This window comes from Camponotus floridanus, unplaced genomic scaffold (genome assembly GCF_003227725.1).
Source record: "Camponotus floridanus strain SB8 unplaced genomic scaffold, Cflo_v7.5 scaffold3, whole genome shotgun sequence".
NCBI lineage: Eukaryota > Metazoa > Arthropoda > Insecta > Hymenoptera > Formicidae > Camponotus > Camponotus floridanus.
The window spans coordinates 71131-87764 of NW_020229436.1; the positions used below are offsets into that span (position 1 = coordinate 71131).

Genomic DNA, 16634 nt, shown 5'->3' on the forward strand with positions numbered 1-16634 from the left:
TTTATCGCGTTTATTCTAATTACACTTATCGGTAAAAATACACCAGCATGACAATGCAACATTTCAACGCAACGTTGCGGTAAACCAGTTCGACAGTCAGGCGGCAAGTTATAATTCTTTCTTGCATGATTATGCTTCATAACAGAAACTCTGTTCTTTTTTTTCTTTTTAAAGCAAAGCGAAATAAAGCAAATATTTTCTAAAACTGAACACGTAAAATATAATATATATATAAATAAAAAATATAAGATGCACATATATTATATATTGCATGTATAGCAATTACATAATTGAAATCGATTGAAAGGCTATTTCAACAAAATAATAAAATCGCGATTGCAACACACTTTTATTTATCCGACTTTTCCGTTCAGGTATCGAATGGATATTTATAACCCCGAATCGTTCAAGCAGCAACAAGATCGATCGGGTGCTATTCCTATTACACCGTACTCTCCGAATGTTTACTCGGGGCAAATGATTGATTGATCATCGTTGCTAGTTATTTTCAGTCGACACGAGACGATATGATTTTTATTCGACCGCTACCACAATGACGATAGTTATTATTTATTCGTGCAATTATTTATATGACACGGTTCAACCAGAAGAGTTACCGCGAAAATATCGATTTTCCGATGATTATTTATTAAATCTGAATAACGGAATTTTAATTCTGAAAAGCGGAATGTAAATCATAATTTACACAAAGCAAATCAAATTTCGATGTTAAAATCAAGAAAATTAAAATTTAATTTTATTCTACTTACTATATATTATCAATTCCAAAAATTATTTTATTGATAATTAGATTAGATTTTCATTTTCATAGATTTTCATTCACATTTTTATTCACATAGATTTCATTAAATCTTCTAAAAATATCGACTCTTAAATTTATTATCATCTGTATTATCGAACTTTTCATCTAGCTAGTTGTTTTGTTTCTGACATGTTTTATGTGAATATACATTGATTGCTCATTTTTAGAATGGAAATTAAAAAGAAAATTAAATTCACCGAGGAATATTCCACCTAAATTCGTCAAATATCATATTTCAGTGATAAAATAACAATCAATGTAACTAAGAAATATTATAATATATAAATAACATTTTTCTCGTATTAAAGCATTACTTCAATTAATAGTTGTTGCCGTATACGTGTAAATGACAGATAAACAATATTTGTTCGACAAAAATGATGCTTGTAATCTTATTTTCAGGAAACATCGTACAATTATCGTTTATTACTATATCATGAAGAAAATCGCGAGGTAAGCGAGGCTCGTTTCCTGCGTTCTACGTTTAAACGACGCGGTAACGGTGAACATCATTTTATATAGCAACTCTCTAACGATGCTTAATATTACTTAATATCCCGGGAAAAACAAGTGGACGGCAGATGCGGTGATTTTGCATTGAACGATAGAAAATGTGCTCGTATAAATAATCCCTTAGGACGCCGATTTCCATAATAGCACGGACTTTGTATGAACTACCATTAGTGTTATTACTGTTATTCAGCGGATTGCAGAAATTCGATAAATCAATAAGTACCATATGACTTTATTCGAAGAGCCCGAAGCCAATAACAGCGTAAATTCGATGGAAACAAATTTGGCAAGTGAATAACCGAGAGAATGTGGATACATTTTTAATACTCATTTTCTTGTTTTCTTTACTGATATTTTTAAGCGTTGACACTCAAGTCCTTCGTATCCTTAATGAGCAGTTAAAAATGAAAATATCGTTAATTCAACATTCATATAAAAGAATTCGAGAAAAGCGTTCGTGGGTGATATTCTATCGAGAAACTATATATATCGCGGAAAGAATTAATAATTAGCACTAATTAGACGAATTGCAAGAAGTTTTTATTGGAAAAGTAGATTAACCATCGGATAATCGATTATGGAATATTATTGAAGATAACTTTAGTTTTTTAATTAAATAAAAAATACTATGCTAATTAGATTTTTCAAGTATCTCAAATGTGGATTCAATTAAATTTTCGGATTCATCTAAATTTGTGAAAAGCACATATCGTTTAAAATTAATAGGGAAAAAAATCCAGTTTCAATTAAATCTGCACTACTTGTAATATATAATAATTATATAAAAAGAAGAATCAATAATATTGTTAAAATCAGCGTATAAAACTAATTTATCAAAATGGCTTTTTATTCCCGATAAAAAAAAGAAATCTCACTTCATCGATCAATTTTAATCTTCAATGTAGAAAACATTAATATATAAAATTATTATCTTTTTAGAAAAACGAATACTTCAAATTCACCTTTCTAATGTCAATTTTTATCTAATTCCCTACAGCTAAATAGGAATTAAGGAGAGAGTAAGAAAATCGTAAGTCTAACAATAAGATACAGAGGTAAATGGATGAATCAAGCTGTAACAAACTTCTTACCTCCTTCGGTCTCGTGCCAAACGATGCCCTCGAGGGTAACGGAAGTGCCGGGCTCACAGGGTCCCAAACATTCTGGCTCGGTAATGGTCCCCACACTGGTCCCAACGCACATGTCGGACATGTCCTACAACATAAAGTGAACGACGAATGGTAAGTCGAGATTTCATGTATAGATACTATATATATAGGATAAATTTTAAAACTTGTTGCTAATTTCGCGAGACAAAATTGCAAATGGGGAATAAATATAGAGATTATATTTTAATATTTTAATATACAAATAATAATACTGATTTGAAAAAAAATCTTGCATCTTATTTAACTGTCAAAAACTAAGTTGTTGATAACGCGTGTTTATTTTCTATTATTGATAGTAAGGACTATATATTATCGATAGTAAAGACTATATATTATTGTTAGGTATTGATTAATACAATTGTAAGAAAGACAATGTATATTGTTTGTGATTAGATTGAGATAATCTCATGTGTGTTCAGGGACTTGTCATTCCATCTATGAGACGATCTCGTTACGCTCAGAAACATTCTAACTACGACACGGTCTCCTAAGTTCATACGGGAATAGATCAAAAGCGATAGTATGATTGAACGATGAAGATAATTACGATCCACCAGAGAGAGAGAGATCAGTAAAGAGATCTCGCTTGTATTTTATACGCAAATTTATCAAATTATTTATATATCTCTACTTTTTCTTGCTTCCATTTTAACTTTAAATTGCAATTTTTTATGTAAATTACATTTTGTCATCAGAATGATTGAAAGTGCAATGATGGAAAATTTTAATGATTACTGAAAAATTATAAAAATATTTTCTTTCTCGAAGAATTTCTATTTAAAATATTCGACATTTGAAGAAAAATAAATTATAATTTTTAGAGAATTATGTTACAATAATAATATATACTATATATAAATATAAAAATTTAAATTTAAAAAATACCTAGTAGCATAAACGATATTTATGCATTTTTTATTAAAGCTTTTTTTAAATTACATTGTTTAAATTATATTTCGATTATAAATTATTATTATATACTATTAAAAAAAAATTCGAAATATATAAATAATAAAAACGTTTGATAAATAAACTTTAATATTTTATCAACTCACCAAATTTAAAGTTTATGTTCCTGTAGAATTAAAAACAAACAATTTCACTGAATTGTATTGCAATTTTACACAATTTTTATATAGAATATTAAATTTATAACTATTTCTCTTAAATTTTCAAACAATTCAGTACTGAAAAGGTTGACGTGTAATTAATGTTTTTTTTTTAAATCAATCATTTACACTCGTTCACTAGCGTTTTGTTTCTTTCATACGATCGTAAAAATTGTTTTTCTGAACAATTTATCAATATTTTAAAACAAATTTATTTCTTCTTTAAAATTCTATCAGCAATCATTGTAACAATCTTTGAGATTAAAAAAATATCTAACTTTAGCTACATTTTTTCTACATTCTTTTTGATTTGATGAACTATATATATTTACGAGAACAAATTTTTTACTTTTTAAATTCAAATTTCTTTCAATCATTCTTTTAACAAACAATAGCGTCATTTTACAAATTTATTTATCTTTATTCTGCAATTCAATTGACCTTTTTACATATTTCGTTTTCTCTTCGATTTTCACAGCGGTTTATACATCAAAAATAAGTTCTTCAATTGTTAATTTTTTTGATAATGCTAGGATGTTTTTTAACGCGAATTGGACCCCGAATGGCCTCGGGATGCGATGGTACATAACTGAGGATATAAAAGCAATTAGAGGAGATCCAATTAACTAACTGGTCGTGGTGCGCCATCGTATACTCGTGCTGTGTCGCACGCTGTTTATGGAAATATCGACCCGGCCAATATTTTGCCGAACGGACGCAGACGATTGGAAACGCCATGGCCGTTTACACCGGGCTTGCAAATAGAAACGCGAGCCGGCAAGAGCGTTAAAGGTTGATTTTCACCTATCACGTCATGTCGCTGAAAATTACGAACATGTCATTCTCGCTCGGATATTGTATAGCGCGGAGCTATCGATTCTGATTTACACCCGTAAAAGCCGATCGTATTTTAAAGAATCTCAGCCACGTGATAAAATTTTCCACCATCCGCTTTTATAACTTTTTTATCATAAACGTTTCTATCTGCATTAAACATATTTCTTTGTCTACTTTTGAACAAGAAACTTGATGCAATACAGTAACAGATTTTTGTTGAATACATTAGTTTTTTATTGTCATTATTATATCATAAATATAGCTAACATTAAGCTCTGTTATTTTATTTGCCATTTTTTATTATCACAATTACATAAAATTTTATTCGTATATAAACTGCATTTAAATACATAATACGGCACAATGTAGAAACGCAGCCGGTCTGCTGCAGGTTTAAAAGCAATTAGCGAGATGTCTACTGAATGAATGCGCTCTGCTGGTCGTGGTAATTTTCGCGGCTCGATGCAAACAAATTTCCATTTTGGAAAACAAAATCGCCGCGCAGCCGGGGCTTTGAGAGCAATTAGCGATGCCTCGCATAATTAACGCGCTAATTAGCGATGCAATTTCGAGTAGTGCGAGCATATAACTTTTTCGCATGTCAAAATATCGACACCGTGGCTGTCGCGGATTTTTCATTTATTCACCCTTCGGGATTTAAATATCGTCCGTTGTATCGCGATATATTCGCAATATCCGATATTAATACCTATTTAGATGGAACGATTTTCAAAGCGTATATCCGCTCGATAGCGTCAGTTATTCCTCATGTGAAAAAAATAACTCTGGATGATAAAATTTTCTAGAAAAATAAAATTGACAGTAATCTTCGATTATTGATACCATTTTGGTGAAAAAATTGACTTTACATTTAATATTTTATTTTTGTCTTTATATGTTATCAAAAATTATCTCGATTGATATCCCGCATGAATTGACTTTTAAATAATTTTGACACATGTGTCATATTAATCTGAATATATTTATCGGCGTTATCGTTTTGGCATAAAATAAAATTTACGCCGGAAATGTATTTACGAGCGAATTGACTGAACGCATCGAAATGCATTAACGTGAATAATCGGAAAGAAAAGTGACAGCACGTGTGGAATGATGGATTCACATATGTACAGGATAGAGATTTGTCGTATCTCTCTCTTACTTTTTTATAAATTCAAAATACAATTTATTGATAGAAATCTCATTGCAGTTAAGATTTTTAATACATTATGTATTTTCGTGAATATTTAAAATGACGAATAACAAAATGTTACCTATCTCTTTGCATTTTTGAATTTTAATTCAATAAAGATTGAAAATTTTAATTCCAACGAAAATAATTTAAGAAATCATTCATGCTTCCGCATCTTCGTTAAAAAAAGAAAGCGAAAATTTGAAATTGACCGAGGAAATGTATAACTGAGAACACGGATGACGGTTTCGAGACATTCCACGGATGAAGGGTAAGGACAGAAGGTAGGTAGATAAGTAAAAGCACGAAGGAACAAGCACGCGGTCGCCTGTCGGACCCGAGATTACAATGGTAGTTTGAAATGCAAATCGCCGAGTTTATGCTTGGTTTCCATAATTACAGAAGCGCGACGCGCGTGTTACCTCTCATAATGTACAATGCACACGGACCGACGTAATCGTGGCATTGTTCTGGCGCGAAACTATTTCGCTGTGTTACGACAACGACGAGTCGGCGATGCGAAAGGAGACAGTCGTGAAACGCGAGATGTGACAGCCCGTAAGAGAGAAGAAAATACATATTGGAGCATCGCCAGCGAGCTGCAATAGAGAAAAACGACATTGTGTCGTTTATAGTCGACGGACATTAGAGGAAAAAAAAACACGAAGCTTCAATAGCATCCGAGATATTGATACATCTCAGACATCAAGGATATCACAGGAAACGTTTAAATCCAACGATAAAAATAAAAGAACGATTAATCGACGCGAATATAAATATCATCGAGAATAAAATGGATAAACATTGGAAATTCCATCACTCGATATTTTGTCTTTATATAAATATTAGTCCCCTTTGTTCATTTGAAAGTTACATCGGGTTTGTTTAATCGTATTCCGTTGAGTAAATATCGTTTCATTTCAGCAATTGCGAGTAGACATAGTTTCATTTCAGCAATTGCAATTTTAATTTCAATTTTTTTTCCGAGTTAATGAGATTCCTAACTAGTCGTTAATTATTCCGCGTCTTTTTTTTTCTGCGAGCCTAGCAAACTGCGGTGAATAATCCTTTGCGGGAAACAGAGTTGACGCAAGCAAGTTGTCCAGGAAGGACGTTTGGAGAGAAACGAGGGAAACTGTCACGAGCACGTGCGCGGATCGTGCGTAAAGATCGCAAAATCGCGTAAATCGTAAAAAGTATGCGGAGAACAGTCGCGCGGAAAAAAAACACGGTGATAAAAACTGAAGAGTCAAGGGACAGCTTGGACTATACGTGTGATATACATTTGAAGAGCTCTCGTCAGCGCGCAGTGTGGATTCAATACGAGTGCGATCAACATACATGTTGCATCGTGCGATCGAACGATTCTTTTTAACGTTTCGAGAGTTAAAATTGAACTCTCGTTCATGCGCGTTTTCCGACGCGCATGACAGAGAAAGAGAGAAAGAGAAAAAGCGCAGCCGGGAATTTCTGGTGCGCACTTTCCAGCGTCGACTGACAGCGACCGCCGCTTTATACTCGTCGGCGCCATTATTGCAGTAAAATTGACACGGCTAGATGGATAGTATAATAAATTGTAGAGCGGAGAGAGAATAATATCGTCCCGGAAAATGTTACCCCTATTATCGCAGTTATTTCGATGAAATTGTCGGAATAAATTTGCTATACGAAGGGAATATTGAATAAAGAAATACACACATTATTGTAAATTATTGTAAATTATTGTAAATTGAAAATTATTACTCTTTTTAGAATTATTTATTTCTGGGATATATATTTGTGTGTTTATAGCCAACTTCGATTTACATCACCAATGTTAGTAAAATCGAGAAACACGTCACAACAAAGTTTCCCCACCGTCCTTTATTTTCCCTCGCTATTATTGCACGTTTTCTGTTGTAACGGTTTCCTTCATCAAATTCTTTTGAGGTGATCAATCATTCACGATGCAGTTCGTGTAGTGGCTACTATACTAGACAAAAGCCGGGTATCAAGTATAGCAATCAAGAAAATTGATGTGAAACTTCCGAAGTATACGCGTGTCGACTACTAAAGATGTAATATAGATCCACGTCACAAAGACTGTTGGATGAGTATATGTATTTAAACACATGTATATGTAAACATATCTATAATATATTAGCAATGAAAATATTGTGTATATTTCTCGATATATTTGTCGATGAAAATAATAAAAATAATAAAAATATTTTAAATAATAATAAAAATAATAAAAATATTTAAAAAAAATTTTTTTTGTGATTATTTTTTAAATTTATTTTAAAAATAAATTGATATACTTGTTTATTTAATTTGCTCAGTTATTAATCTCCATATATATTTATAAAAATATTTATCTATTTTTATATTTAATTTGTAATTTTATTTTTCTTGATCTAAGTTCAATTTCGTTTATAATTGACAATTTTGTAATAGATAAATATAAATATCATAATAGATTTAGATAGAAGAAAAACCGGGAAGAATCTAAAAATGATAGACAGATAAAACTATTGCTGTTGAATTTTAATCATCACTTAATAATGATCAAGGTTTTTTTTTATACCGATGTAGACATTTAGAATGCAATTTTGCAATCACAGATCGTCGGCGCTTTTAAGATGACAAAGCAAAATGCCTGCACGTGCCTTTATTCATTGACATTGTGCATATTTTACTGTGAAGGTGGTTACACTTACGTATATAGTTTAGTGCAACGACTACATTCATATGTTGTTCTCATATATGGCTATTCTTATATACATTCATGTATGTATGTATCTACTTTAATTCATGATTCACTACCCATTATATATGTGAGTACGAAAGACGGTAAGGGCAAGCTGTAACTATTTTATAATCGGCTATAGAGAGGATCGAGTTTATTGCCACTTCGAGCCAGAAGCATCAGTGGAAAAAAGCGAGGGGTAGAAACGAAAGGGAGGAAAAGAGAGAGAAAGAAAAGAGACCGATAGATATAAGTAACCGACGAGAGCCACCCAAGAGTGAGACGGAGGGCTTTGCGAGACAAAGTATATCGGTGTATTATACTCGGGAAATATGAGTTCGTATAAGAGCGATACACATATCGCGTTTTACATTCTCCTTACATTTTATTTACGAGCGACATGAAATTGTCGCCGTTATCGACCAACGTTGGCAATGACGACTTGGGTAATACTGGCGACACATGTCTGATGTGTATAAATACATAGTTTGTCTAAAAACGACTGCGACAACTAAAAATATCTATCCGACTATCAATCAATGTATACGTCGACAGACTCGGATGAAACATTTAGTAAATGTCGTAACGAACTTGTCTGTAAGATTTGTTACAAGCACGGAAATTCGACAGTAAATAATGATCTCGAAGCTACCGGTATTTACTTTAACTTTCTAATCTTTTAATTTCTGAGTTTCATAAAAGCGCGATATACTTTCGCTCGTATACATTTGTTACTTTAATATAGGTCTTTGTGAAAAAAAATGAAGAAAAAATTTTAAAGATACTTTTCAAGTATTAAGCATATGCATTTGATCCTTGAAATGCGCAGTGATCTCATTTTTATCTTTCTCAACCTTTACTTTCTTTATACGTAACCTGCTATTCTTTCATTTTACGATATTAGTCTCTATATGTTGTAGAACATTTCTCGAGAACAAATTCCAATGGACTGTTCCATTCCTCGGTTATATCGACATTTCTTGATTTAGCGCACAATTCGGAGGCACCTCGTGCTCCCCCTTTATTTCACGAGATATTCCTTCGCCGGAGAAATATAATAGAGTTATCGGTCTGTTCATCCCCGAGATCGCCGACGAAAACAAGCTTGTAGGAGAAACGCGTCACTTACCTATAGTTCGTCGAGTACGGTGTGTCACGGAAACAGCCAACAGCATTCCGATAGATACGGAGAGAGAGTAAGGCTTTGAAGAGAAATCTCACCGCTGCGAGGTTTGTCAGTCCCTTAAGCTCGAGGGAGACAGCTTTATGAGGGTTTCAAGATGAACGCGAAGGGGAAGCACGAGTCAATCCAGACCTTCCGTCCGTTATGGAGGGGACGGAGGAAGAAGAGAGAATTTTATCTCGCCTTGAGACCAAGCTTCTTCAAGCATATAGTGAAATACATATTGCATATACGTCTTTGTCTTTGTACAAAGAAATAAACGCGAACATACAGTAGACGATGTACGATAAGCAATACCCAATTGAATACAAACAGTGAACAATTGACAATTCGAGAAAAAAAAGCAAAAAATGCGAAAGAAAGAATATAGAAAAAATATTAGTTTTCAGAAAAATCGTTACAGTAAATATAGAAATAAAATATATTAAAACAATAATTCGTTAAAGATGGGAAAAAGAATTAAACATATCATGAAAATAAAAAGAATGAAAAGAATCATATATATTAAAATTGGAATAATAAATGAAACAAAAATCTCAACATTTTTCTTAACTGGATATGAGCATTATTTGTCAAGAAAAATCAGTTTCACAAATTTCTATATATAACAGAGGAAAAGAGAAAAAAGAGCAAGACAGGGAAAGACTATAAAAGACGGAAATGTTATATTGTGTATTTTTCGAGAGAAAGAGAAAATGCGTCTGTAGCTCTTAAGAGATCGTACAACGAGGTCAAAAGAGGGTGGAAACAGCCATAATGGAGCACATAGGGAGAAAGAAAGAACACAGGCCAGAAAAAGAGGGCAAACGAATGCGACACGAAATAGAAAGATGGCAAAGAAAGAAGCGTAAATTTACTCACACATAGAGAGAAATGTCGTTGCAAATACATGAGACTGGGGAACGGGATGAGGAAGAAATGTAGAGGAATTTCAAGATTATACATGTCAAGTAACAGATAATTCCTCTTTCTAAAGTTTTCACGATTCTATCACGATAGACTATTATCTAATATCTGTCTATTCTTTTTACATTCATGTATAATTTTATTATTCCTTAAATTGTTTATTTGTGATGTATATATTTTAGAAATGCATATTGCACATATACTATCTTTGAAATCTTTCTTTTTATATTTTTTTATTCTTCTAGGTGTATTATAAATACAAACATGATGTATTTATTAATATTTTTATGTAGAAAATAAATATTTATATAAAATATTCTCTTTCTTTTTTAGAACTTCGCTCTATAAGGTCTCGTTATATAATTTAATGCGAATTCTTCAATAATGAAATTATATATCGACTCACATTCAGACAAGTCTGCGCACGGTGGTATTTCTTTATCATTTCAGGTATTCGACGTGATATCGAAATATGCCGATATCTGTCGGGACATTCGGCTCCATAAAATCCGCTCGGTAGAAGCGATTTCCGACACGCGAGCGATTTCCATCGAATTACGTAAATCGTGGCGGCACGTGCGCGATACATTGCGCGCCACCCGGTAGATATAGAAAACCGCAAGGAGGAAAAGGAAAAAGAGGAAGATAGAATCGAGGGAGAGGCAGCCGGACGCGAATAAAAGTACGAATAAAAGAGCGAGAGGATGGCCAAAGGACGAACAAAGGGGAGAAGCGAGAGTGGTCTCCGACTGCAATATGGCTCCCAGGCTTCCTCTGGCGATGGCAACAAGAGAGAAAAGTAATGATCCTTAAAACAACGACTATGGTGCCGCGCACGGCGCGATAAGCGCTCGGATATCCGGCGAGTAGATCCGGATCTACTCGTAGGATCTAGAAAAGAATGGCGAGAAAATCCAGCTCGCTGCAGCCTGTGAGAAGCGCACTCGTTCACGCTCGCGACTACGTTATTAATTTAATTGCCGATCAAACGATGGGTCGATTTGATTACGGCCGCCGATGTAGCGGGTGGGCGAGAAGAACCATTGAGATGTGTGGAGAAGGGAGAAACAGATGGAGAACGATGAGAGGGGAGGGGGCGGGGGACGAGAGGGATGGCGGAGAGAGGTGGGAGCTCTCTCTCTCCCGGCGCCATGTTCACCACTCATGAATATATTCATAGAGACGCGAGTAGCACGAGTGTATGCCGACACGAACGAGATGCCCTTCCGCTCCCCGCCGCCGCCCCTCGTCCTCCTCTCGGCGCCCTTTTCCCTTCTCCACCCCCCCCCCCGCGCCGCTTACATAGCGTGTGCACGGCAATGCTCGCCGGACGAACACGTAACAAGTTAACAAGTAACGCCGTGCACAGCGCGTTAATCTACGCGCACGATTCACGCATATGCATAGGTAGCGCGTACACGAATGCGCATTAGTCGCTGCACATGCACTACGAACGAGCACTGCATCGGGACGGATTAGCGGCGATATAATGCGCGCCTTGTTATTTCGAGGGTGCCGCGCTCCCTGCATGTGTGTCATGTGTGTGCACGTGCTGTCTCTCTCTCTCTCTCTCGCTCGCACGCGCGCGCTTTCCCTCTGCGTGTCGCATGGTTCGAATTTTATACAAGTTTTCATAACGCCCGTTCGAGCTCGCTCGCATGCTAGTAAAGGGTTGTGCATATAAACATGGGTTGCTGATGGAATAGCTGTATATGAGCCTGTTAAAATTTGAATTTCGTCTACTAGGATCACTGAATTTATCTCCGAGAATTTTGAAAAGTCATCTCAATGATGTTATTATTAACACGAATTATACTTCGCGCAAAATACTTATTGCTTGTAAGATTTTATTATACCATAATTTTTAAAATGAAGTAGCACCCGTGAGTCGATTTACGCAAAGAAAAATCGGCGATATCTCTTTGACATCGTCTCAAGTGCTAAGATCTTGAAACCCGAGAAGATTGAAGGACCGAAGGATTTAGAGATTCAATGGTTTCTACAAGCATCTAAGGATTTAAGGATCATATTTTAGACTAATTCTCCAATTTATCTCGGAATGAAAGGAATTTAAGACCCAAGGATATTTTTAAAGATTGAAAGAAAGATATACAAAAGACTAAGAATACAGGTACATTTTTCAAAAGATTCTACAATTTAAGTCAACTATAGATTTGCAACATTTGTGAGGCGGAGCAGTTAAGAATTTTAGGTACAAAGAAATATGAAGAAAATTGATCAAGTCAAAATAAAAAGTTCCAAAAAACTCAAATGCTGATAAAAACAGTGTTTTTAAAATAGAAAAATAATATATATAAAGATACGCACTATATGGTAATGCACTTAAGAAATGTTGAACGGCTAAAATATTGCGAGTCGCTTTGTAGTATCTGTTTTTTAGTGGTTTCTTTCGAGTCACGTAGCGTGAAGGAATCTCGGAAAAAGGCGAGGACCCTCAGGGCGTGAGCTGCTTGATCCCAACGAGACTGAGTCGGAAACTAAAATGATGGTTACGTGAAATAGTTACAGGAGCGATTCCGTGGAAACCGGTTATCAGCGAGATGAAGGTCTTAACCCTATAATGCATTATCCACTTTCCACCTATCTAAAAATGCTACATCATGTAACGTAAAATGACAACTAAATTGTTACGTCGACTCGCCAGATAATCCCAAGCATATAATTCGATAAGTATAAGATAACGTATCGCGCTTCTAAAATGAGAGAATGTCTTGATTATTAAAATTATTGGCATTAAAAGCACAATTAATAGAGCAATACAATAAAGAATTATTAAAAGTATCGTAAAAATTTCCAAATATCAGTCTTCCAATTCTTATAATTATCGTGAATTTTCGAAAAAAGATGAAAAAAACGTTCCCTTCAGAAAATAATAAAATATTTTAAAAATATTATCGTGTCGTATCAAAGATATCGTATGTGCGACAGTATCATCATTTTTATGTTAAGCAAACGAAACTTAAAATTACCGTAGCACTTACAACGAGAAAATATCCGAGTCAACATCTGTAAAATTACAGATGTGATAAGGAATTTATATGCAGCATGCGGGCTCATTTTGTGACTTCAGAAAAGGGGTTCGGATCGAGGGCGTCATCATTGGCCTCTGCTGCAGCGCAAGGTTCACGGAATTGCCTTGGAATTTAGATCTCTCTCCATTTTCTAGGACCCCGCGGATTTATCGTTAAGCGTTCTCTTCTTATCGATCTGCCGCGAGAGGTGCGGATATAAAAAGCCGGCGAAATCAGCGGGTGTTAGTAGTTGACTGTAAAATTTATAACCAAGTGACGCCGGCAGCTGCGAGCGAGAGATGCCGCCGTCTAATGGCAGCTGGCTCGTTCTACAACGGAGAGAAGAAAGACCGATCCAATCGTGACTTGTCGACGTGTTAAAGCAGAACGGGGCGAGCGCGAGAAGAGAAAAATGAGCGGCCCGGATTAATCGCCTTGTAACGACGACCGTCGTCCTGCGGAGCGTGTAACCTCGCGTATCCCTCACGCTGCGTAGCGTGACTGTTGGCGTGTAATCGAGATACCACGCTGGATTGTCGCAGGACGCAAAAGCGCTGCTAACGCATCATCCCCTTCCACGTTTCATTTAAAGATTCTAAAAGGTTCTCTCAAAATATTTAGATTAAAAATTCACTCGAGATTCCGGCAGCAGCTCCCTTCATGTCGAAGATGCTGACATTTTTCTCGCTGAAAGAACAGGGAGATTTTTAGCGAAAGGGATAGAGTGGTTCGTAAAAATTCAATAGGCGAATGGACGTGTGAAACATGAAGGGTTAAGCCGGAACTCGAGCTGACATGGATAGAGAGAGAGAGAGAGAGGCGAATAAACGGAAGCAATAAAGTGCGAGTGACGGAGATCCTCGCTAATTACATTAAGCTGGCATCTGTTTCCACGTACGCTACACAGTTCCGTCGATGGATAAAATATATCAGATGATTACGGGATGTATACACGTACAATGTATACATCTACAACGTACAAAGTGTCTTTTATGTGTGTTGCATCGCGCGAATGTCTCTCATCGAGAAGAGGCAACGACGCGAGGAATTGAAACTGTAAGATGCGCACGCGGCGGAATTCGTTAACTGCCAGGCAATTACGAGAGAAACTCGTCTTTGTTATCCAACAGCGTTTTGTTACTGCAGCGATCGACTTTAATGGAAGCAATAAAATGCAGGTGCTAGTGCACGCGCATTCTCGGTAACCGAGAGAATCACCGTTGGAATAGAAGTGCTGGGGAAGAATCGTGTTAAGATCTCGCTCCTGATCCGTAATTTAATCACGTAATAGAATTGATTTTTTTTTAATTTTTGTTTCCTTGACATTTGATGTTTGCAAAATTGCGTTAACAAAGAAGGATTTTTCAAACACCGGGAGCTCTCTTTTCCGAAGAGTTTTTGAATTTTCAATCTCACCTGAGGCTGAGAATAATCATGAAAAAGAATTATAGTGTGAAATAGAATTATATCGTGAAATAGAATTACAATATTCCAGAATTGCGTAAAAATGATATATTTCCTAATATATATATCTAATAATTATATTTAAAATTATGTATTATAAATCATACCAGAAAGAGAGAAAGAGAAGAAAGAAGAGAGAAGAGAAGAGAGAAGAGAAGAGAGTATACAAATCTTGTAAATAAATTCTATGATTTTTCAGATATTTTTGTTCAAAGTTCCGGGTAGAATTAAAATATTTTTATAAATGTAATTTTAAAATATATAAGTTTAGTTTGCATGACTTTTTAATATAAATAAAACATATTTTAATATGTTTTACACCTCAAAAAATTTCATATGTTTTATAAATATATTTTAAAATAACTACTTATGTAATAAATAAAATACAGACTCTAAAGAATTAACTAAATAAAATAAAGGACATAAAATAAAGGTCATAAAATTAGGACAATATTATCTAATCCTAGAAATATCATTATTAAGAAATGTAATGCATATGCAGTTGTGTTATTTAAATATAAGAAAACTATTTTGAATAAAAAAATTATACAAAAGATAAAACTAACAACTCAGCGATGTTGGTAAACAAAAATAAAATCAATAAAATTATATAGGACTTTAAAATTTAAATATTGTAAAAAAGAATATATTTCTTAACTTTTTAAGCTATTAAAAACATAGTTTTCAAAATTTCAAAATTAAAGCTGTTAAGATTAAATGTTTACAAAAACAAAATCATCTCAAAATCATATCAAAAATATCATTTTTTTTAAATTCCCCGAATCTCAATAAAATTCCATAAGAATTCCTGATTTTTCAAGATAGAACAAAAATCCTTGAGAATTTCAGATTTTCAAGATTTTTCCTGGAAAAATACATCCTGCATTCAATTGTATCAAAAAAATTGGTCGATATCAAATCACGGTTGATTGTGCAAGGAAAAAACAATATCTTTTTCTAATTCAATGTAAAAAGGAAATCTTGGAGACTGATCACCTCATCGAATCTACGAGTGATCTTACGATGTTTCATGCTATTTCTCATCAATTTCGGACCAATAGTCAACAACGATTCTTGATTGCGCTGCAAACGATCAAAAGCGAATGCTGGAAATTGGTCTTAAAATCGATCGCGAGCAAACTCATCTCGCCGAGACTCTCTCTTTCACGCGCCCACGGATACGGCTTGTAATTGCCAAGTTGGCACCGTGGCGTGGCGGAAACTGTACCCGATATATGGCGAGTTCGAGAGGCAGCTAACTAACGTGTCAGCGTGCAAGGGATGTGAAGCGATCATGACTTGGGGCAAATGGCGCGAAACTGTGGCGTGTAATTAACACGTTAGGGGTCGCGCCCGCTACGGATTAATGGTACGATTCTCGGCACCACACTGCTCGAACGTACTCGACTATTTATAGCGAACGTACGAAGCTTAATATAGCTCGTGCCCGGAGAGAATAAGCTACTTCTTCGATATAATGTCACGTATCTCGAGGACACATGTACCGATTAATTTCTTATCGTTCTCGTAGTCGAGTTTTCATCGCCGTCGATGATATTAAACAAGGAGTGCGCCTTATAATTACAGCGCGATCGCCGAAAGCACATTGAAAAATATGAAAACACGCACGAGAGACAGCTGGACACTCGCCTCGTGCATCTCCCTGACGGATAATTAA

General features: G+C 35.0%; 1 protein-coding gene across 3 annotated transcripts in view; it reads right to left on the bottom strand.

Moving 5' to 3' along the window:
- The window catches only part of LOC105257651 (zinc finger protein 608-like), a 150389-nt gene that overhangs the window by 20438 nt on the left and 113317 nt on the right, over nucleotides 1-16634 (bottom strand). For all 3 annotated transcript variants that reach the window (XM_025410082.1, XM_025410083.1, XM_011268416.2), the window contains one exon: nucleotides 2428-2551. In XM_025410082.1, the coding sequence (XP_025265867.1) occupies nucleotides 2428-2551 (124 nt within the window). The remainder of the gene's footprint in view (nucleotides 1-2427; nucleotides 2552-16634) is intronic.